General features: G+C 36.0%; 1 protein-coding gene across 1 annotated transcript; it reads left to right on the top strand.

Moving 5' to 3' along the window:
* Positions 1-1,734: 1,734 nt before the first annotated feature.
* Positions 1,735-23,283, top strand: LOC111996870 (aberrant root formation protein 4). Its single transcript, XM_065762713.1, has 16 exons — positions 1,735-1,807; positions 3,311-3,559; positions 3,606-3,757; positions 8,913-9,089; positions 9,181-9,330; positions 12,334-12,397; positions 15,052-15,227; positions 15,314-15,373; positions 15,618-15,768; positions 15,883-15,942; positions 16,032-16,300; positions 16,435-16,506; positions 16,704-16,781; positions 16,869-17,075; positions 18,815-18,866; positions 22,842-23,283. The coding sequence occupies exons 1-16, from the start codon at positions 1,735-1,737 to the stop codon at positions 23,051-23,053; spliced, it is 2,202 nt and encodes a 733-aa protein (XP_065618785.1). The 3' UTR covers positions 23,054-23,283.
* Positions 23,284-24,771: the final 1,488 nt, after the last annotated feature.

The following is a 24,771-nucleotide window of genomic DNA, read 5'->3' as shown; positions in this document are numbered from 1 at the left end:
CCTTGTGATTAAACCAATTAATTAATTAGCCAAGTTACTAATTAATCAATTTATCATGCAATTGCGTGGAAGCACAAACAAATCACCACAAACTAAATATGCAACGGAAATTAAATGACATGGTGATTTGTTTACGAATGGGAAAAAACCTCGCGGCAAAAACCCCACCTGGTGATTTTCAGGTCACCACTTTCGAAACTCCACTATTATCAAATCAAGCGGTTACAAGTAAAGGAATCTCAAGTATCTTACTAACTTACAGTTGAACCCTTACCCCAATACCCAATTGGACTTGATCTGCAGTGATAGTTCCCACCTTTGATGCACGGCTCCCAAGTACGTGACTAACCAACGTGTGGATCCCAGTACGCGACTTCAAAACACCAACTTAAGGAAGAGAGGTTGGCTGCAAAGTTCTTTAGTTCATCCTACACAATAAAGATCAGGAAGATACTCGGTCACAAAACCCTATGGTGCAAATACACAGCAACTTCTTCAGAGAAGATGAACTAGGTCAAGAACTTTGTCTTTTGATCACAATTTTCTTGAACAGAGATTGCTCAATGCTTTTGCAACTTGTGTCACACTTGACGGCTCTTAAAACAATCCTTTTATATGTTTAGGGTTAGAAGAAAAGAAGGCCCAAAAGCATATTCATGGATCCCAAGAAAATCAGATCAGAAAATTTGAAATTATAAATATCGACAGATAATAGGTGTCGAGGTAGCTATCGAGAAGGTGTCGAGCTTTAATAAAATTGCACTTCAGCTTGCTTTTTCTTGGACAGACTTAATGACTTCAACACTTGACCTTGAAACCTTATTTCTTGAAGTATTAAAAACATCTAGAACTACCCAATTGTAAGTAGAGTGTGTTTTGTTAAAGAATTAGCCAATTTACATAAATAAGTGACATATGTTCTTAACAAGTGAAAACACATATGTCCTAACAATCTCCCCCCTTTGACAATCCGTGACAAAACCACAACAAACAAATGACCATATGAGAGAAGTCATAAATCACTCAACTCATATTCACTTGTTGATACAATAAAATCTATCCTAACACAAACTCTTGAAAAACTTTGCAAGAAAAGAGTTTTTGGCAAGTAGACTTTGACAACCTGTATTTTTGAAACACTTTAAACAAAACTCATTAAGGCATCTTGTGTGAAACAGAAATAATAGATTGCATACAAGTATAATGACCATGTGTATAAAGATAGAGAAGAAACAACACATGAAGAGAGAGGTGAAAGAAACATACATCCACATATATAAAGAAGTATAAGTATAATGTATGTAAAAATGGTCAAAGGACCTCATATACAAGATCAATGTATCTATAAAGAATAGAAAAGAAAAGATACATCAAACCTCACTACATCCCTCAAACTATCAACACTCCCCCTATCAAAAATATAATATACTAACTCTTCCCCTAAGATGACTACTCTCATAACCCAAAACTACTCTCCCTTTTTGTCACAAGTGACAAAGGGTAGAGTGTCATGTAGACATCTCATCAGTAGAGCTAGCATCTCTATCATCATCATCATCATCCTCATCCTCAGAATTTGAAACTGCTGGAGTTGGTGGTGAAGGAGTAGTCTCTGGAGCAAAACCACCCATGGTCGCTTGCTGTCGTACAATACGACCAACACGAATATTCACTTGATACAACTCAGCAGAGAGTGTATCAAGGCGAGTGTCCATGCGCTGCAGCTGCGCCATAATGTCTCCTAGAGATACATCGCCCGTAGAGGAAGAAGGAGCAGATGTAGATGGAACTGATTTGGATGACGCCTGTATGCTTGGGCATAGCAAAAGTGCAGTGTCAAAGACATTCGTATGCTTTGGCATAGCAAAAGTGCGATGTTAAATGCTTAACATCTTAGGTATTTCTTTTCTCTCTTTTATATGCCCATGTATGATATGCTAAAATAAAAGAAAATATGCAAAGAAAATAAAAAGTAAAAAGATCAAAAATGCTTTAAATATGGTTGCAAGTGTGTATTCTAGGAGATGTGGGAGTTATAGGAAGAAGGAGCACATGCCGAAGCACTTTTGCTATGACCTCCCACACATTGAATACAAAAATTTAGAAGCTTTTCATTTGGCTTCTGCATAAAGCATAACAATTGATCAATTTTTGAACAAAACTTCTCATTTTGAGAACGGTGTTTGAAATTTTTGATATTTCAACATTTAGACTTAGCCTTTGGCTTTTTAAGCACCGTACAATTTACATTAAAAGAGTCGCTTTCCCTTTTTCCTAGTCAAATACTAGTATGTGCGACAGGCTTTTGCAGCTAAATATCTCTTTTCATTTGAAGATTTACATTTAGTGAGCTCTTTTGCAAAAACATAAAAATAAAGTGGGAAGAGATATAGACACAAGTCTATGCAAGTATCAAGACCATCAAGACTATTGACCAATCATTCATGACAAGCTTGAAGATCTATTTACAACAATCACACATAATTTTCAAGATTTCTTCCACAAAGATAAATGTGCATACAGAACAAGCTAAGCTCGTAAATGCACTATGCCATTAGTACGAAGGTACTAGGCCAAACTCACATGTGAAATGTGCTCAAACATATACGATCCAACTTTTTGAATTTTTCACTTTTTATGTGGTTTTGGATTTTTTACACACACAAAAAAAAAACATAAAAGTAAGATCAAAACAAAAGCAATGCATATAAATAAATGCAAAATGCACAAATGCATGAAGATATGACATACAATGCATGAAAGGTCCTACAAAGATCGAAAGAATTAGATCAAGAACCAAAAGAGCAAAAGCTCAACCATAGGAACCCTTCCTCATCCAAACGGAACAATTGTTTGGAATGAGTGTCTCATGAGAAGCGAGACGAGGGTTGGAAGAATGAGAACCAGAGATGCACATAGTCAAGGAGTTAAGAGCATTAAACACTTTCTTTAACAACAAGCTATTTTTACTCAAATCCGGTTTATCATGCAAAGCACAACTTCCAAGAGGCTCAAGTTTCTCTTTTCTTTTAATTCTTTTAAGAGCATGAAACTTAGAGCAATGAGGTCTTAGATGACCAAAAGCACCACAATGGTGACAAACAATGTGTTTAGGTCCATTAGGCTTTTTGGGAATGGATCTAGCAACTTGGTTTTGTTCTCTCTTCAACTTAGAACATTGAGGCCTTATATGACCAATCACACCGCAATGGTGGCAAGTTGGAACAAACTTAGATCCACTCAATTCCCTCGGATTGGACCTAAACAGAGGCTTAGGCTCTAAGTACTGATTTGTAGGAAACTATTGCAGCATTGAATGATTTTCCGAAGTTACAGCAGTCAGGTAACGTTCCTTATATTGCGTTACCAGTTTCTAATAAGAGGCCTTTACCCTCTGTTTTACAGGGCCCCATTCTAGATTTGAAGCCTTTCCCCTATCACCTCAAGTACGTGTTCCTTGGAGATGGAGGAAGGTTACCAGTGAACATTTCTAGTACACTCAATGCACCGCAAGAAGACAAGCTTGTGCAGGTCCTTAAGGAGCATAAGATGCCCATTGGTATGTCACCTTATCGGTTGGTGTTTGGAAACCTACCACCTTCCAGTTGAGTTAGAACACAAGGCTTATTGGGCTATCAAGAGTTTCAACATGAAGATGGATGAAAGTGGAGAACACAGGAAGTTGCAACTACAAGAGTTAGAGGAAATTCGCAATGATGCCTATGAGAGTGCAAGGATTTACAAGGAAAAGACGAAGGTTTTCATGATAAGGTGATCTCTAGGAAAGAGTTTAAAGTTGGTCAAAAAGTCCTTCTATACCATTCACGGCTTCTTTTGTTTCTAGTTAAGTTGCGTTCTTGTTGGATTGGACATTTTGTTGTTACTAATGTTTTTCCCATGGTGCAGTTGAAATTCAAAGTTTAGCAACTTCCAAAGTGTTCAAGGTGAATGGCCATAGACTTAACCCTTTCTATGAAGGTTTCCAAGTAGAGAATGTGGCAAAATTGGACTTTGAGGATTCAATTTATACTGATTGAAGAAGGAAGCATTGAGTCGACTCAACGACAATAAACAAAGGCACTACTTGGGAGGCAACCTAAGGGGAGATCGTTCTTTTTCTTCTTCTTATTTTCGCATTTATATTTTTGTTATTTTTTCCTTTTCTTTGCATTTCACCTTACATTGGGGACAACGTAAGTTTTAAGTGTGGGGGAAGGTATTTAGGTTGTGTTTTAATTTTGTATTTTTCAAAAAAAAATGCTTTTTTTTTTTTTGTGGTTTTCAAAAAATTTTGGTTGTGTATGTCATGAGCAAGATTCAATTAAGCTTGAAAAATTCATAACATGTTTGAATAAGTGATCTTCTAGCTTAGAATTAATTGGTCTAGTTATTTTCCTTAACAATGGTAATGATAAATTTAGTAGACAAAAGCTAGTGAGATTTTGAGCCTTTAGACTGACACATCCATATCAGTCTCATTATTCTTTCATGTGAGATATTCTTCCATGGATTTGTTTCTCTAGAACTTGCCGTGTTTCTCTTCAACATGATTAAGGCCCTCTTTGTTATAAGCTACATAAGCCAAATAACCTACCTTAAAATTAATTTTTCTCTTTGTTAAACTCCTTTGAGCTTTATTGTTTTTTTTCCTTTATTGTGAACCCACGTTATAAGCTTTAAACGTGAAAAACAATGCCTTACCCAAGCCGTAGAGCTAGTGGAGCATTGTTCATCATTATGATAAGTATGGGTATGCAAGAAATAAGTGTGGGGGTGTATGGATTTGTGGTATGGCTATTATTCCGGAGAGTATACCGGTGTGTTTCGTCATTTCTATGTGACTCATGTGCATACTCTTAGGGGGAGAAACTCTACCTTGTGCACATTCGTAGGGGAAGAAAGCCATAGGGGAGATGCATATACCAAGGGGGAGAAGACATTGTTTTGAGAAAACCTTGTTCTACTTTATGCTTGTTTTCCCGGTGCTTTGTGTTACTTTTAGTATCTATGCTTTGCATCATGTTCTAGTGTTAAACTCTTTTGTGCCTATGTTGCTTTTGTAAGCTTTTAGGGTTTGTTTAATTGCATGTTTTGTAGGCTTCCATGGTATGTGCCATGCATATTCAGTACATTGTTTATGCAGCCTTTATGCTTGTGTTATTGAAGTTCAATGTCACACATTTTACTTAGATACATCACTCTTGTGCCCGAGTAGGATTGTTCCTAGATGCATATACGTTCTATGCATTAGATGAGTGATGAACACTCTTGTGCCCGAGTAGGATTGTTCCTAGATGCATATACGTTCTATGCATTGGTTGAGTGATGAACACTCGTGTGCCCTAGTAGGATTGTTCCTAGATGCAAATTCTTCAAGTATTTTGCATTGGTTGAGTGTTGGATGTGCAAATGGTACTCTTCATATGAGTGTATCATCTTGCATATCCGGATGTTCATTCCTTGTGTGAATGAGCATAGTAATTACTTGTGTATAGTGATTACTCGTTTGATCTTGCCATGATTTAGTGTTTCTATTTCATTTTGCTTGATCATGTGCTTATTGCTCCATATGCTTTTCAAGTTTGCTGCATGCAATGATAATATTTTGTTGTTGTGTTTCAGGAGTTACTTGATCATATGTTTCAAGAGCTTATCAGAATCTAGAATTAGGTGTGAGTGAGTTTTGCCTGTGTTCCCAAACTCACGTTTAAGTCTAGAGTCTGTTTTAGGGTTTTGTCACGGAATAGCCAAAGGGGAGATTGTAAAGTTGTGATTTACAACTATGTGTTTTATTGGCTTTTATTCCGTGCCAAATTTGATTGTAATTTCTATCAATCGTTTATACCCTGTATTTGTTGTGGGAATTGTTGTAAGGGGTGTGTGATAGAGAGTGTGTGAAGACTCAAGCAAGTTGGAAGCTGATGGAATCTCGCGGGTATCTCGCGACTAAGCTTCCCGCGAAGTGAAGCATGTGCCTGCACATGCTGGAATGCGAAGAGTCATGACAGATGGAGACAGCTGTCTCTCGCGAGTATCTCGCGGGTAAGGCCTTCTCGCGAGACACCCGCGAGACATGCTGTTCTGCCAGCCTGTACTGACTGACTCACACATTTTGCACCTATCCTATATAAACCCCCATTACCCACAAATGTTGAGGAATGCTTCAGAGAGAAAACCCTAGCCAAACACATTTGTAATTAGAGATTGTCATCCCCACCTTTCTCTATACACTTGCTTGTGGTATCTCCTCAACCCTTCCCTCTCCATTTCCACACCATTGAGAGGTTGATAGCCCAAACACTTACCACACCTTTGGAGAGTGTTGTGTGACGTTTTGGTGCTGCTGGGAAGCATTGGAAGAAGCCTGGAATGGCAGATGCAACATGGAGCTTGTTGCGGGATCCGGAGAGCTAGACAAGACACGGTTCCGAGAAGCCTTGTTGGAGTAGGAGCTTGGAGGGCTTAGGTACATCGGGTAGATTAGGCTTGGAGGGTCTCTTGCTAACCCATGTATCCCAACTGATTGTCTAGTGGATCGATTTCCGCTTGGAGGGCGGCGGAGAGGTTTTTCGTCGAGGTCTTCGGTTTCCTCTTCAAGAACACGTCTTGGTGTTTTCTGTGTTTGCATCCTTCTTCCCTACTCTTTTATATTCCATTATACTGCTGTGTTGCTTAGTTTATGGATTAGAGTAGCTTACTTGTTCATCCGCTCGCATTTACACTATTCCGCACTTTGTATTAAGTTTGTGTAAAATCTATCGAGCCGTAATTTTAATTGGGGGTCTAAATAGCTCTTGTGTTTTCAACACATTTTTCGAGCTTTCAATTGGTATCAGAGCGGGTACACTTGTTTTGGTTTCATTACCTAAGTGTGATCCTTGACCCCTTGTGTTTATTTGCCATGGATTGTGCTTTATATGCCTCTTTATATGATTTGGTTGGTGATGAATGTAACATGCCACGTGTTTGTGAAAATGCCTCTATGAGTGATAATCCTCGTGATTGTGATGCTATGTTACATGAATCTTTGGGTGTTGTTGATATTCCTAACACCAAACTCTTAAGGAAAATGCTAAGAAGTTTCAAAAGAGTTTAAGCAAGTTATTTTGTGAAAAGGATGATTTGATTGCTAAGCTCAATGAATCCATCAAATTGGTTGAAAAATATAAGAAACTTGCTGAAAATTCTCTTGAAAAGCTGAAAGAGTTTGAGTGTTTGAATATGGACTTGGATGCTAAACTTGTTTTGTCTAACAAACTTGTTGATGATCTTAAATCTGAAAATGAATCCCTTAAGATGCATGCCAAGTGTTTGATTGCTGAACCTATTGTCAAAAATGATGAAAATATATGTTGCAATCATGTTGTGGTACCCGATTTTGTGCCTAATGTGTGTTTTGCCTCAAAGGACAAATCAGTGTACATTCCTCCACATAAAAGAAATCAAAAAGTGGAGAGAAAGGCTCTTAAGCCTAAGCCTCTGNTTTTTTTTTTTTTAAGTCTTGGTAATTTTCTCGGGAACCAAACAGGAATCAGGAAATTCGAAAAGAGAAGCGGCGTGACTTACTTTGGAGCAGGAGTTGAGGATTTGTCGAACACGAAGCACGAGAGGAGGAGGGGGCGGTGATTGTCTGCGCTCTCCTCTGACATGGCGCCGCTGCAACTTGAAATCCCACGACTTCTAGAATCTGAGCTCTCAGAAGTTCGAATCGTCTGTTCTAGAATTGGAAGCTTCGGCGTTAATGGTTCAAAAATTCGAATACTCTTGTAACTTCTCTTCCAGTACGAGACTCGGCGGTGTTTGTAGACCGCATTGGTGCTCTTTTTTTTTTTTTAATGAAGAGGAAATAGAATAACAATAATAATTTAAAAAAAAAAAAATTGAAGAGGAAATAGAATAATAAATAAATAAATTTAAATTTTGAAAATAATAATTAATTAATTAAAAAAACAGATTTCAACCCTAATCTTTCACCCGGTATATAATGTGGCCTAAACTTTTTTAGTGGTCAATTAACCTTCTAATTTGAGCGAAATATTACAATGTGGCCCAAACTTTTAAGTTAGACCTAAACAAATCACATGACTTATGGGTCCATACATCAACTATTGACCCATACAAGTGAAATATTAAAATAAAAAAGTGTAATTTACCCTATAATTTGAGAGTTAATTTGTCATTATGTTTGCATACTCGTACATGTGTCTAGTATGGATTAAAAATTTTAGGATTGTTAGCTAAGTTGGCTAACTCTACTGGTTTTTAAAACCATGTCCACCAATTTTGAAATGAGTTGGATATTATGACATCATCAAATATTTAAACAAATAGTAGTAGAAGAATGGGGGTTTTGGAACAAAATAAGATGCATAGGGTAAATAGGGAGTGTTTTGAACAATGAACTTGACATAAGAATTTACTGAGGAAGATGAATCATGCAACCATATATTTTGGGATTGTTCCCTTGCTCGAGTGGTTTGGCTTCGAGGTCCATTCTAAAATTCATTCTAGTAGCTTTCTAATTTTTTGTTAAAGTATCTACTCCTTCAATGTTGTTGCAAAATGTAATTTTTGAATTGGTTGTGATAGTGTAAGGAAAATGTTCATAGTCTTATGTCGTCCAAAAGGGCCATCCATGACAAAAGAATGGAGAATGGGACGAGAAAAATATGCCTAATAATCTCATCCCTCCTATGCTCGTCCCCAATATAAAAAAAAAAAAAAAAAAAAAAAAACTTACAAAGTATCATTATTGGCTTAGTTGACACTTCAGTCTTGAGGTTTCATTTATTTGTTTAAAAAAAGATACGAACAATAACAAAGTTAACACCATGATCAGTAACCAAACTTAGTGTTGATGTCTATAATCTTAGTTTTATATTATTTTATATATATATATATATATCTTGTAGTTGATTGAAGGGGGAGATTCACATCAATCTGAAAACTCGGTCTCGGAGCTTGTCAACTTTCTAGAGACGATATCAGATGCTGCTTTATCAGACCCTGATAATGTGGATTCACAGAACAATGCATTGGAAGTTCTTTTAGAAATTCATGGATATTTGTGTTCGCCTTCATCGGACCAGGTTTAATATTTTCCTCATTGTGTTGATTGTTGCTGATCAATGTTATATGTAATTTGTTGACAACTTAATAAATTGTTTGGTGGTGTGGCAGGAAGTTATTGATGCTCTGTCATTGGTGCTGCCAAAGACAGTCGCGAAGTTTGCATGTGTGTCGGACAGATGTTTGGAGATTGCTGATAGTGTTATTGATCGATTTATAGCAACGTGTAATCCAAGGGACATGCTTTCAATTCTTTGTGAGGTATGTTAGTGTATGTATGTAGTCAAGTTTGTGATGAATCTTTATATCGTTTCGTTGTTTTCTTAGGAATACGGAAGTTTGAAGTTTGAATCTTAATAACAATATTGAATTAAACATTATATAGCGAAAAGTGAAATTTTGGCTAGTCCTTGATAACGTCTCTGTATTTTGATTTACTTAAATTTTTACTCACTGCTACACTCTGCATAATTGACTTCAAATCATGAAAAAGAAATGGGTTTCTCACAAAAATTTCAGTATGGCTTGCAATTTATTACTATAGGCAAACATATAGTTATGAGCACACAGAGATAAAATCATGTAATGCTTCTGCTAGCATTTCCATTGGTGGAATTTATGCTGTCCAACCATGTGTACTTAGAATGCACAGTTACTTACTAAGGATATTTAATGAACAAAGTTTGAGAAGATTCATTTTTAGTTTAGGATTACTAATTTGGAATGATTGCCAGTTAGGGTTTGGTTGTCTCATATTCCCATGTTGTGCAATGCAACTGCATCATGTATCTGTGTGTTTTAGCTTGTGTAGAGTCAGAAAATTTGGGTATTGGAAGTAGTGTTGGAAGAATTCTGTTTTTTGTCAAGCCTGTTTTAAATTGATGAATAAATAAATATCTCAATCTTGTAGTAAAAACCCAGAATAGAGAGCTAAGATTATATGCGTATTAAGTGAACAAATTTGTTAACTTGTTTAAATTCTTTAGATATCATGGCCAAAAACACGGACTGCAAATTCTTACACTAAGGGGAGGAGAGTTCTGCCATTTTAAAGATTCTCCTATTTTGATCATCCCAAACACACAAAAGGAAGCTATTTGGGGCAACACTTTCTCTAAGCTTTTGGGCTCTACCTGGAAAAGGTCTTGAGATTTCAGTTTGAGTGAAGCAAAAATGAATTTCAAGATATATTTATGCGATATAAATTGCTAATTGTGATATAGTGGGTTAAAGGAGGAAAAGTATTTGGAAACAGAAGATTCCTTCTCGAGTAGCTTTCTTTGTTTGGACTGCTGCTTTGGGGAAGTGCTTAACGATTGACAATTTATGAAAAAGGAGAGTTTGGATATTGGATTGGTGCTACATGTGCAAGTGTAATGGTGAATCGGTTGATCATCTTTTTCTTCATTGTCTGGTTGCAAGGGATTTGTGGGCTATGGTGTTCGGATTGTTTGGAGTGAGCTGGGTTATGCCGTAGTCTGTAGTAGTGGAGCTTTTAGCATGTTGGCAAGGCAGATTTGATTTTCATCGAAATGGGTTTATATGGTTGATTGTTCCCCATTGCTTATTATGGTGTCTTTGGAGAGAGAGAAATAGTAGGTGCTTTGAAGATAAGGAGAAATCAATTTCAGACTTGAAGTTATTTTTCTTTAGAACTTTAATGGATTGGTTGGCTGCATTGCAGAACCAATCATTTTCATCTTTTCTTGAATTCCTAGATTCTTGTAATTTTTGTTCTTGATTGTTTGATCCCTTGTACACTCCTTGTGTACTAGGGTGCTTCCTTTTTTGATATCAATAAACTTATTACTTATCAAAAAAAAAGGAGGAAGACAAGGTTTTTGAAAAGTTTCCAACATTTATGAGAGAAGTACTTGATACTCTAGGGTCATTGAGTACAACTTTTCATGTATTTTGTGGTCAACGAATAATCTTGGGCTGCCTAGCTTGAAGAACCACATATTTTTTAATTGTGAAATGGGGCTTCCCTACTTGAAGTATTTAAGGCATAATTTTGTTGAAAGCAAGAATGATTGCGGTTCTATGGTGGTGTCTTGGTTGGCATACGTTTGAGGATGTGGAAAGTATTGGGCCTCAATTGTTAGCTATGTTTACTAGTTCTTTATTTGATTGATCTCACGCTTGGTGGTGTCTTGGACTCAATTGTTGCCTTTCTGTACATAATCATTTTTATTCATAATTCTTTAGATTGTGTCAAATGTACATGAAGTAGTCTTTTTGCAACAAAATATTTCTTTACTTATCCCAAAAACAAAAAAAATCTGGGGCTTCACTAATGTTAGAAGATCTAGCAAGATAGCAAAACATGTCCTGAAAACTGCAAATATTAACAGTTTGCACCATAAAACTCTTAATCAACATGCACCACTCTTTGACTTTGATACCAATTTGTTAGATGGTTGTGTCAGAGTTGTGAAAAGAAAATGTTATGATGGATCTCGTCACCCCCCTGCCTAGTGCCCCTCTCAACTCTTGACATTATGTAGCAGCTAGTATCTTTTAGCTCCTAACCAACATGTAGCTCCTACTTTCTACACTATCATTATATATAGCTTTTTATTTTTCACCTCCTATTGATGAATGTTTCAAATTAGCTTATTATTGTACAGACTTGCTCATAGCTAGACGTGTTTTGGAACAGTAATGGAGAATGTCCATTACTTTAAACTGTAGAACTTGTAACCCACATGGACATATTACTGGCCCTATGCTGCTCACCATCTTTATTCCTGTTATTTATTTATTTTTTTTGCCACGATTATTTGTTTTCAATTAATCTATTGCTTTACATACTTAGGTTTTAAATAATTTGACAATTATTAATTCCATTATATAATTAGTCTTTTACTTTGTGACTTCTACGTGTCAAGTTTTTCTCAGCACTTATTTCTGTTATTCATTTTGCTTTCAAATCTTAATTTTTCATGTTTTGAGTGACTGATCAAAGCGGACATTAGAAATGGAGCTTTATGACATCATTATAATAATTTATATGCATTGAAATGGAATATCTCTCTATATGATCCATCAGATATTAGTCTTCAGTTTGTTGTCTGATATTTGCGAACCTAGATTCTGCTGCTTCAATTATGTGGGATAATTGTGATACCTCTGTATTTTTCATTGCTTCTTATATTTGTAGAGGGGTGTGTATGCTTAATTGATCCATTAACTTTATTACTTGTAATTACTTTTTGTTCTGTGGTCTAGTTTTTTGCTAACAAGTGATTTTGATTGTACCAGGCATTAAGTAAGACAATCAAGGCTTCTGCTTATGTTGCCCCTCTCCTAAGTGGGCTCTCAAAAGGTAATGAAATTCATTTGTGTTGCCTTAATGGATGAAAGCAGTGGTATATTAGTTTATTTACATATTAATAAACTACACGCCATCCATGGAATTGGCCCAATCCAATTGAGTAATTGCTGATAATGTCTTCTTTTTGCATAATTTCTTCTTCATAGTATTATTACATTCAATTGATTTTTCTGTAAAATAAATTCAATAAAAGCACAATAATTTGATGATACATGCTCTAATACAAACACAAAAATCATCGATTCTTGATCTTGGATATGATATGGCAGGGATATATTAATGATTAAAGATTTACTAAATAATTTTAAGTTTTGATTACCATTTTGGTTGTCAACATTTGCCACATGTTTCAAAATGATCCCTAACCTTTCAATTGTGTCATTCTAGTCCTTAACCTTTTGTTCTTGTGTCAAAATAGTCATTGCTTTTAAGTAATGGGTGGAAAGTCTGATGTTGCAAATGGTGAGATTAGAATAATATGCTTATGCTAATTGGATGACACCATGTATGCCACGTGGTCTTTATTTAAGAAAAAAAAGTAAAATAATTTTTCTAGGTTTTTGAAGAAGGGATTGCTTGGAGGAAACCCGTCCAAGTGCAACAACTGGTTGTGCCTTCCCATGATTATCTTCTGCCTATTCTTGTTGGTTCTTTTAAATTATATGATTTCTCTCTACGTTTATTCTTATTGGTCTCAAGGACCATATAAGTTCTATGTCGTGCTTGATTGTGGAAGTACTTGAACTAGAGGTTATGTATATCATGCATCCCTTGATCTCAACATTGCATGCATTCTTCATATTGCATGGATATCATTTATGGAGGGTCTTCACAAGAAGCCTAGTTACACATTGGGTGGGCTTATGATTGAATGGAGACTAGCTTTGGTTTCATAAATTCGTGCACAATGTGTCTGGCTAGGGCTGCAAATAAACCACTTGTTTGGTTGGCAGAGAAGCAAGTCCCCAAGCATAGCACAGCTAACTTGGCGTCTTGAGGGTTCCATGCTTTTACTTTTATTTATTTTTTTAATAAAGGCTACATGGCATCCGCAGTGGAATTCAATAAGCATAAACATATTATTTTATTCTTACCATTTGCCACGTCAGACTTTTCCATCCACTATTTAACGGCAATGACTGTTTTCACACAATAACAAAAGGTTAAGGAATGACACACCATTTTGAAACATGAGGCGAAGGTTGAAGGCCAAAATGGTAATTAAACGTAATTTTAAATATTTCTTTTGCTAATTTTTAGTTGAAAAGATGAATAACAGGCACCAAAGGAATAAAATAAGTACAAATAATGAAATTAATTTTAAAGCTATAAATAACCAAAAAAAAAAAAAAAAAAAACAACTCATGATCATTGTTTAACATCTATAAAGATTTGGAAGGGGTTCCTCAGTCTTCTTATAAATATGTGTCCAGTTTTCATAATGTTAGTTAAATATGCACATCAAATTATAGGGAAACCTTTCATGTAGTATTGTTTTCCAGTTCCATATTTCCACCTCAAATCTTTGAAGGGCAAAATATTGGGACTTAAGTGATTTGGGTTAATTGGTCAGGCAATGTCTAAATCTGAAAAAGATTTATATCCAGCAACTTTCTCTATGCTGGGGTTCGCATTCTAATTTTGTGTCATAGGTAATAAAGTGTTATTCTATTCAATGCCATTACTGTTTCTAGTGGTTTCCCTTTAATTAACATTATGAAAACTGGGCTTTAAGCCAGAGTTCTTTCAACTTGAAGTAAGAGGAATAGGTATGTGTGTAAGGTATGCTGGGTTCCATGAAGTGAAGGAACAGAAAAGTCCTTAGTGAGCAACTTGTTTGCAATAGCTCTTTTTAAGAGCAATCCTAGTGCTGCAGAAGTAGCTGGTCTTTTGTGGGGAAACTTATGGAGTCACTTATAGGTTTTTGTGCAATTTGGGTGGGCATCACAATTACAGGGCTGAGCTGAGTCTACAACATAGCCACAGATATGGTCAAAGACATCAACTGCAGATTGGCTGACTGCTCAGGGTCCTTTCGGAAAATTCAGCTGTATTGAGCCTAGGCCTGTTCAGGCCAGAAATTTAAAGGTGTCAAAGCTCCTTCTGGAGTAGAACTGAACCGTCTTAAATTAAACTAAATTTAATCTTGTCTTGGATACTGATGTTTGGAGAAGAATTATGCAAAGTTGACTCACTAAACAAATGCTCTTTGATTTAACAAATAGCTATCTCTTCTTGAATTCTTTTTAGTTGAAATGCAGCTGCCCAGTGAAAATTGGACAGTTTATTATTTATATTATGTTGAGACTATAGGGATAGCCTTCGCCTATTGAAGCCATTTATAAAGAATTTCTACTACCCTAATTTATATATCTTAGTTCAGATCCTGTATCTGTATTGACAAGTGGTGATTGAGAGATATTTCTATATATCTTGGTTTTCTATGGGCGCATGTACCAAAAGTTTAACCAAATAAAGATGTCTAAATTTTATATTTATGTGCAAATTTTCTTGCAGTTCTGTTCTTGTACAATGTGGTTCCGTGCTTAAAATCTGTGTGACTGTGTATGAAAGATGTGAAAGCTACATTTTTTGCCTGCAGTGGGCTGAGAAAGTTGTTGGTCCATACTCTTTTTGGTTTTCAGTATTTCTTTCCATTCAGAGGCGTCACTTTGAGCAAGTAAAAGTAGCAGTTCCTGTTATCGTTAGTGTTTTAAAGGTCATCTCATCAGAGCCAGAAGATGGAGATACAGAAATTGATGGTTTGTTTGATAGAGCTGTAGGCATTGCCAATTCTATACATGAAGTTTGCACAAAGTTGGTCTGTGACACTCCCATACAGTATCATTCTTTATATTTTTTATATCCTCTTATGAGATTGTGATGACCTTCCGTTCTGTGAAACAGGAGGGCATTGTAAATGAAAAACTTCGTGCTCTACTTGGTCTATATGTCTTACAAATCATGGTTGGCATTTCTCTGTCGAACTGAACTTCCAGTTTGAGCATTATTATTTTTTTTTTTTTGTTACATCTAGAAAATACTTTCGTGTTTGACTGTATTCAATCATCTCTCCTCTTTCATTTGCTTGTGGGTTTTATTTATTTATTTATCTAAAATTTTGTATTTTAGTAGTAATTTCTTATTTATCTATTTTACTGATTTTTAATATATCTGTGTATGTGTCTTGAAATACACCCTTGATATGCAGGCTCTTGTCTCAGTCAGCATGTTTTATAAAAGATCAAGCTGTCATCAATTGGTTTCACGATTGTCATGCTTCTACCCTTCTTGTAGCATATCATATTTTGGATTAATAACCGGGTCTGATGTTGACAAAATGACCAACATTGTTACAGGAGGTAAACTTACTTTTGTATACTATATTGATCACCTCTCTTGCTCTAGCTTGTTGGTTTTTTCATTTGTTTATTTTATTATTATTATTACATTTTTCTGTTTGACAAAATGCACAGAAGATGAAGATGATTATATGAGCTGTTTATCCTATGTCAAACATGGTGCATCACTTTCAGGTTCATGCTTTTGAATACAGATTTGATCATTCTATTGGAAGTTCTCCTGATATTATTTGTCTGAAATGCATTTAATTTTATTGAGGCAGTGATTTGGGGCAATATTTTGGATGGGGTTGCTCAGGCTGCTAATGAGGACCTGACTGCTGTCAAGGATGAACTTCAAAGTAACCAGACTGAAAGGTGGCAAGCAGTAGGCATGTTGAAGCACATTTACTCTTTTGTTAATCTGCCATGGGAGTTAAAGAAACACGCCATCGACTTTTTGCTTTGCATCACTGATGAAAACATCTCCCAAAAATGTGATGAACATATAGACTTCTCATCTTATATGCCTAGTCTTTTTGCTGCTTTACAGGTAGTTGTTTATCGGCTTTAGTTTATACATTATATACATTTGTCTTATTAAAATTTCTTCTCTGATGATCCTTAAAAAAAAAAAAAAAAAAAAAAAAAAATTTTCTTCTCTGATGATCAAAACTAACATTTCAGGCTATTAAAATGGTCATCATGTATGCTCCAGATACTGTGCTAAGGAAGCTTTCCTTTGATGCATTTAAAAGGGTACCAAATTTATCTCTTATTGCCTTGATGTTGTAAATCTACAAGAAATTTATTTGCTGTGTTGGGTTATGTTTTGGTCCTTACCATTTTTAATTAAAAACTTTTAAGATTTTACTGTGTTTTACACTATATTCTTTCTTTTTTACCTTCTTTACTTGCATTGTTAATACTTGCTTCTCTTTGCTACTTAAAACCAGGTACTTGCTGATATTCCAACTGCTCAGAGGTTTGACATTTTAAAAGCTTTGATTACAAATAGTGACTCTTCCTCCATGGTAATTTTTTCAAGCCAGTTTCTATGATTTTTAACCTTTGAGAGTCAAGGCTTCATTATCTGATTTATTCATAACAATGTTTTGTAGATTGCAATTCTTATAGATCTTGTCAAAGGGGAAATGTACATGGAAAATCGCAAAAGAATATCAACGGGAAATAATGAAGCTCAGCAAACTGGAAATAAAGAATGTCCAAATCCATTTTGTTCAAATGCCAGCGTCCTTGAACTGGTGGAGTTTGTTTTGAGGCCGCCGCAGGGAGGACCTCCATCACTTCCTGAGCATGGTGATGCGGTATTTATTCTAGTAGCATTTTAAAATCTTCTGATTTTATTATTTTTGTCAGTAATGCTTCATTGTTTTATATTGCGACTTTTATTTTGTTCCTTTACAATATTTCTTTATGCTGTTTAGCAGATTGCTATGGCATTTATTATTCTCTCTCTCTCTCTCTCTCTCTCTCTCTCTCTCATAAATTGGATGCCACAGCACTGGATAACCATATATGTGTGATAAGTGAATAAAGTTCTTGTGTAGCATATAGGTTGTTAGAGTTACTGTTATTTTTCTATTTGCTAGTTGTATTAATTATACTAGCATAATGATATTCTTGTAATCTTGCCATATCACCATAACATAAATATTTGCCAAGGTGAGGGATTGATTGATTAAGCCTAAACAATTTTTTGTTCTTTCTCCTCTCTGTCTCTGTCTCTTTCTATTTTTCTCTTCCTCTTTCTTTACTCCTAACCCAAATTTTTCATATTTTACAACTCAACTTGGTATCAAAGCATTGTGATCCAACCTAGAACCCATTAAAACACTCTAGAGATTGTGTTCAGATGTCATGGGTGTGCTAATTTCAGCACTGACACAGTCACCAAAATTTGGCAACCACATTATTTCACTCACTGGCATCCCTTGATAATAATAAAAATGCCTTATATTATCATACTTGAACCCAATTCATTCAATTAATGGCAAATATCCATTTAATTGTTGTTTTTGTTGCTCTCTCACTCTTAAAATCAGTGGACACTTAGGTGGCCATTAAGTGTTGTTTAAAAAATAAGTATGGGAAATTATGTCTATTCATTATCCTTGTACTAATATACAAAAAATAAACCACAATAGCAAATACCGCCACACACCATTGGTGCGATGGTCACTTCACAAGTATAAATGCTTGTGGGGTGTGGGGGACAAGAACCAGGTTTCAAGTTTTCAGGAGGGAGTTTTCACACACATATATACACTTAAATTAGACTAGAGTAAAAGGAAAAAAGAAAAGAAAAAAAAGCAATAACTCTAACAGAGGACATAATAAAAATGCCTTATATTATCAGACTTGAACCCAATCAATTCAATTAATGGTTAGTATTCATTTAATTGTTGTTGCTCTCTCTCTCTCTTAAAATCAGTGGAAACTTGGGCCATTAAGTGTCATTTGAAAAATAAGTATGGGCAATTATTTCAATTCATTGTTTTTATTAAAAGCTGGAACAATGCACTAGAGAGTTTTAACACTAGAGCTTAAAATTTTAGCTTTAGCCTTAAAACTATTTTCAGCTTTAAAGACCTCTTTAAAGCCCTTTAGCGAAATTACTAAACATATGACATTTTCTGCTAAATTTTAATAGTGTTAAAGCTCTTTTCTGGAAGTGCGTTGACAGACCTCGTGTATTGTTTAAAATACATACTACAACCATGTCCATGCTCTGCGTTGGTTTAGTTCACAGTGGGTAGTGTTTTACATATTTGGCTTATGCCAAGACATGTATTTGTAGTTTTAGTATGCCGTCTATGATAATGTTATTAGTTTAGCCATTTTTTTAAAATTAAATAGGTAAATAAACTTTTGGGTAAAAAATGTGCAAAAGAAGACGAGATGTTTACAGCCTAGAAGTGTTTAGAGTAACTTTATTTATTCATCCTAATGATGAAGATTTCTTTTTATCTTTGAATTTGAGTTATAATACGTTAATGAATCAGTGCTGACTAATTAATGGATTCCTTGATCAAACTTTTCACAGGTTCTATCTGCCCTCAATTTGTACAGATTTGTATTAATAACAGAGTCAACAGGTAATTCATTATTTTTTCTAGCTAAGGTTTAGCCAGCAGGGAAAAGGTTTTACCCATGCTAGTGTGCTTTATTGTTGCATAAATTTTAGTGCTAAACTGCTAAATGCTAATCCTTTTATCCTGCTTTTTGTATGGTAGTAAGGAAAGGACAAACAAGGGGTAAAATGGAAATACACCAAAATAATGACAAATATCCCAACAGATTTTATTTTTTTGATAGGTAATCAGAAAACTATTATTAATGAGAAAAAAAAAAAAAAGGAAAAGTACAAGTTGTTCATGATGATGAACAACAAGAAAAAAAAAGAACAAACAGCACCACAAAAAGAGAAATCAAGAGACTAAGCTAAGTGAAGACATAAACTCAGGGAGAGAAGAACAATCAGTAAAACCCCAACAACGGGACCACTCCAAAAGACTGCGTTGGCATAAAACCTTTAACTCATCCAACGTCTTCTCCTTATCCTCAAAGGAACGGCGATTTTGTTCCATGCATACAATCCACATTAGACGCCCTGGAACCAAATTCCAAATGTCCGAGTTCTGTTTCCCAAGCCACAGATGCCAACAAGATAACAAACCTGCCATTGAACCTGACATAACCCAATGAATGCCAAAAGCCTGAAACATAAAAGTCCAAAGGGAATGAGTGACAGGACAATGAAGAAGAAGGTGGTCTACCGACTCCCCATCACAACAACACAAACAACACCAATTGGTCAACGTGTGACCCCTAAGCATTAGATTATCCAAAGTGAGGATTTGACCGTGTGCAGTTGTCCACAAAAAAAACACCACTCGCCTAGGAATCTTTGGTTTCCAAACACCCTTCCAAGGAAACAAAGAAATCGATGCACTCCGAATCGCATGGTAATACGGCCGTGTATCAAACTTACCATCCCCTTTTAGCCGCCAACCAAGAGTATCACTCCTACCACCCTGAGGAATATGGGATTGGATAAGCTGGAACAGAGAAAAAGATGCAGCTAGCTCCCAATCTTTAAAATCTCTATAAAACCTTAAACCCATACTCTAACAGAACCCCTTTTGGAATCCACAAAACCTTAGAGATACAAGCATCCTTAACCGTTGATCGCACATAGAGCTCAGGATAGAGATCTTTTAGAGTATTATCACCAATCCATCTATCGTGCCAAAAGCAGATACGAGTGCCTTCACCCACTACAAAGGACAGATACCTAGAGAAGCTCTCCCAACCTCCATAAATACTTCTCCATAGGCCACGCCTATGAGTCCTCCTGCACACTTTAGTACACCACCCCCCTTGACCCTCACCGTATTTTGTGGAGATAACTCGCCGCCAAAGATGGGAAACTTCATGATCATATCTCCACAACCATTTTCCTAATAGAGCTTGATTAAAAGACACCACACTTCTTATCCCTAAACCACCTATCTCAACAGGTAAACACACCTTTTTCCAAGCCACCAAAGGATATTTGAAACTCCCCTCAGAAGACTCCCAAAGAAAGTTCCTCTGAATACTTTCCAATCTATCAGCCACAGATTTAGGAATAGTAAAAAGAGATAAAAAGTACGTTGGGAGGCTTGAGAGAGTACTCTTTAGTAACATAAGCCTACCACCCTTAGATAGAGACACTTCCATCCAGATAGCTTCTTCTCCATTTTCTCCAAAATAGGATTTCACATCGAAGCTGTCTTAAAAGAAGTCCCCAACGGCATTCCCAAATATTTCATGGGCAAATTGCCCACTCTATATTGAAGAATATTAGCCAGTGCATCAAGATTATTCAATTCCCCAACAGGGACAATCTCACTTTTTCCAAAATTGATCTTCAAACCCGTAAAAGCGTGAAAACAAGACAACACCAACCTAATGGACAGAAGCTGGTCTTTAGAAGCATCACAAAATAAGATAGTATCATTAGCAAATAATAGATGGGAGATACGCACCCCATTAGAGTTCACAGAGCCCACATGAAAACCCTGAATAAGATTACACTCCTTTGTCTTCTTCAATAGTCTACTCAAAACCTCCATTATCAAAAGAAACAGAAGCGGGGATAAAGGATCCCCTTGTCTCAATCCACGAGAACTTACAAAAAAAACCTTCAGGGGAACCATTTACTAGGACTGAAAAATGGACAGAAGTAACACAAGCCTTAATCCACCTCCTCCATTTCGACCCAAAACCCATCTGGCCCAACAAATAAAACAAGGCCTCCCAGTTCACATGGTCATAGGCTTTTTCGATATCAAGCTTGCTAACTACTCCCGGTAATTTGCTCTTCAACCTACTATCTAGACATTTATTTGCAATAAGCACTGAATCAAGAATCTGTCTTTTGCCAACAAATGAATTTTGAGACTCAGAGATAAGATTATCAAAAACCGCCCTCAACCTATTAGCCAACAGATTTTAATATATTTATATATTGACTTTTCTTTTACAAATCTCTTGTATAGCTCCCATTTATTAGTGCTATACCCTTTTCATTTTTTACGGAAAAACACACACACACACAAGAACACAAAAGAACCCTTTTGGTTTCCCTAAAAGCACGAAACCCCTTGAGGTTTGAATGTTACAGTTAACCCTCCTGTGGTATTGTTTGTGTAAACTGTTAATTATGTATTACTTCACCCCACAGGTTATTGACTGTAACACAGACCTCCAATATGGGATTGTTTTGTGAAAATGAAACTCTAAATATGTACACATGTCATCACACGAGGAACTCACCTATTGTTTTAGCGGATATTTAACCATACACATAAAACAATGTCATAGGGGTTAAGTTTACATTCAAAACTTCATGGGTTCGATGTTCCCCATATTTTTTCTTGAATGAGATTTCTATTATCTATCAAAAAGTAGGGCAAAATGGAGCCACACTTTTTCAACTTTGAGTCGATTACAAACTGATTCCTCAATGTTCCAATTTGAAATTTCAAGTCCCTAAAGTTACTGAAATGGTGAAATTAGGTTAACTGTGCACAATGTGTGGACACAGAGTGTTTTCCTCTTTTCTTTTCTCCTTCGTTGATCTCTCTTCTCTCTCACTGGCATCCTCTGCAATTTAAATCACAATCATCTACGTAATTCTCTCTTAGCCATTTGATCTTTAAGCATCAACATAATCCTCTCCCCATACTCCAAATTGCAAACTCAAATATCAAGCCCTACAAATGAGCACCTGCTGCAAGAGAAAATTAATAACAAAAACAATCAAAAGTGACACCCAATGATTCAATCAATCATATTCTAAAATGGTATAAAAATCTTACCAGCTTTATATTTCCAGACACCCAGAGAACCATAAACAGAGAAAAGAAACAAAATGGTTTGACAAACAGTGTCAGATTGCCACATTCCATTGTTTAAATCAATACGCCACTCTCCTCCAAATGGGAATAAACAAACCAAGAGAAGAAGGCACAGAATCTCTTGATTTCTCACCAAAAGCATTCAGTGTTACCATTTCCAGAAAATAAGCACCATTTTCAAAACTCAGCAAACTAGGAAAATGAAATGATATGCACCTTTCATTAGAGAATGGCATTTATATAATTATGTCTTCTCACCTATGGACATGGAATAACAGAAAACCCCCAATCCAGACATTAAGAAAAAACAATAGGGAACAATGTTCAAACACTCAAGGCTGCTTTACACAGAGCCTGCCTGGCATAGGAAGGCTGGCTAGAGAAAAGGGAGATCGGAGAAGGAGAAAAGAGAACAGAAATAGAGAAGAAAAGAAAGAGGAAAGGAAAGCAAAAAGGACGTGTGTTTTGCATCTGAATTTTTCCTTCCACTCATTTCAGATTGGAATCTCAAGGGAGAAGTTTGCGATTGACCCAAAGTTGGAGGGGTGTGGTTGCATTTTTTCCCAAAAATTAATTAAAAAAGAAAAGAAAAAGAAAGATAATACATTTAAAATTAGGTCTAAAAGATGCTGTTTGTATTTTTGATTCAAGTGACAAATGGAACAGGAAAAACCAACTACACTGGAGTGCTGTCCAAGGAAAATTTACAGAAGGCATACAATGAGTGGCTCCTACCTCTGCGCACCCTTGTGACAGGCATAATGGCAGAGAATGGGAATGATTGTGATCAGCTTGCATTTGATGCAGTCTGTACCTTAAACCCGGTTGAGTTGGTTTTGTACAGGTGTATTGAGCTTGTTGAAGAAAAGCTGAAATAATCTACATGAAGTTGTCACTTATGTGTATGCTATTAGATGTTTCAGTCAATAGGTAAACCACATCTGAGCGGCATTGTAATGGGATAGAAAAGGTAACGTTTCCAGGGCAACGGTTCTTCGTGTTTTAATCTAATTTAGAAATTTTAGTGCCTTATTTTTTTTTATTTATATTTTTATGTAATGGATAGAATTCAGGATATATTTTATGGGTAAGATTGGTTTCTTCCGTAGGTTTAATGAGTAATTGGATTGAAAAGGTTTATCAAACATTTCTTAACATAAGATGTAGACCAGAATGAGTTATTTATCCGCAATGGCTTAAGAATCTGATGAAGTATCTTGCTTAGTAGGACTCGAGGTCAATAAATCCAAGAAGAAATCTTGGTGCATCAGAAGGAGCATGGGTGAATATGGCTGCCATGTATTCTGACAATTTAGCCAGAGCCCTCTGACTGGTGCGTCTAACCAGCTTGCCTAGTTCAACCCCCATAAAATCAGGCTCAACTCCACCGTCTCTCATTTTGAACTCTTTTCTAATGCCTTAGTATTCCCAGATGTGCGACTAGAAAAGTGTTCGGGCCGTTTGGTAGTGGTATTTGGGTATTGGTTTTTAAAATGATGTGAAAACTATGAAAAATAATGTGTCGTAAAAACACCTATTTAAAGTACTCATAATGTGAAACAATGTGTTTGGTATCATGTTTCAAATAATATATTTTCAAAAAAAAAAAAAAAAAAACACACACACACACACACACACACACACATACACACAAACTTAAAATTGTGTCACTAACTCACAATTTCAGTTCAAAATGAAGTGTGTAAGGGGTGCGTGTGCATGTAATAAACACTACTTTTTTAGATGCTCATATAATAATAATATGATTTAACTCCTGGATTAAGGGGTTTTAGTTCCTGATTTCAGACATATTCTTCTGCTTCAAGTCGTTCCACAAATTGAAGCTAATCTTTCTAACCAGGTTTGTCACAAGGATGACAATTTTGCCCCACCCCGCTTGACCCGCTCCTCCCCGCTTCGCCCCACGTGGGGCTTTCTTCGCCCTGCAAAGGTGGTGGGGCAAGGATGGGTTTAGACTTTTTAGACTTGTCTTGCCCTGCCCCTTCCCATCCCCGCCTTGCCCCGCCCCGCCCCGCGTTGATAAGAGTTATAATTTAAAATTTTTCATACCTTAAAACCATATTATTTAAATAAACATATCAATATTAGCTTATTTTATTTTATTCAATCTGGTTTTTGCCTTTATTTTGTTATTTGTTTTTTTTTTTTCTTTGTGGTGATTGTCTTGTAAAACACTTGGATAATATTATTCAATTTTTGCTAAAAATTAATTTGATTTGATGGGATAAATTTAGTTGTAATTTCAAGTATATTTTTATTGATGAAATAGGTTTTATTAAAAAAATTGTACTAGTTGTAGGGCTAATTAACAAAAAAAATAGAGTTTTATGGGGTGGGGCGGGAATCGGGTGCGAAAGTTTTCTCCGTCATGCGGGGCGGAGCAGGGATGGGATAAGAGAAAATCATGCTGGGTGGGGGCGAAGACCCCATCCTTTGACCTTGCCCTGCCCCATTGCCATCCCATGCGAGCTCTCTTGAATATGCTGAGTTTGGGAATAGATGACATGACATGAAATCCAAGAGACTCCATGTATCTTTATATTGTTTTTAATGAGGTCGTTGATATTGTGGAAGG

Source organism: Quercus suber, unplaced genomic scaffold (assembly GCF_002906115.3).
Source record: "Quercus suber isolate HL8 unplaced genomic scaffold, Cork oak 2.0 scaffold_470, whole genome shotgun sequence".
Classification (NCBI taxonomy): Eukaryota; Viridiplantae; Streptophyta; class Magnoliopsida; order Fagales; family Fagaceae; genus Quercus; species Quercus suber.
Note: the sequence above shows the minus strand (reverse complement) of the source record. Positions and strands in the feature narration are given on the sequence as shown.

What these genes read in the sequence shown, in the direction of transcription:
- LOC111996870 (XM_065762713.1), top strand. Translation starts at nt 1,735, where the DNA reads ATGTCTCCTAGAGATACATCGCCCGTAGAGGAAGAAGGAGCAGATGTA. An exon ending in TATATGTCTTACAAATCATG is followed by an intron (nt 15,374 to 15,617) that starts GTTGGCATTTCT and finishes CTTGATATGCAG; the next exon opens with GCTCTTGTCTCAGTCAGCAT. An exon ending in TTCCTGAGCATGGTGATGCG is followed by an intron (nt 17,076 to 18,814) that starts GTATTTATTCTA and finishes AACTTTTCACAG; the next exon opens with GTTCTATCTGCCCTCAATTT.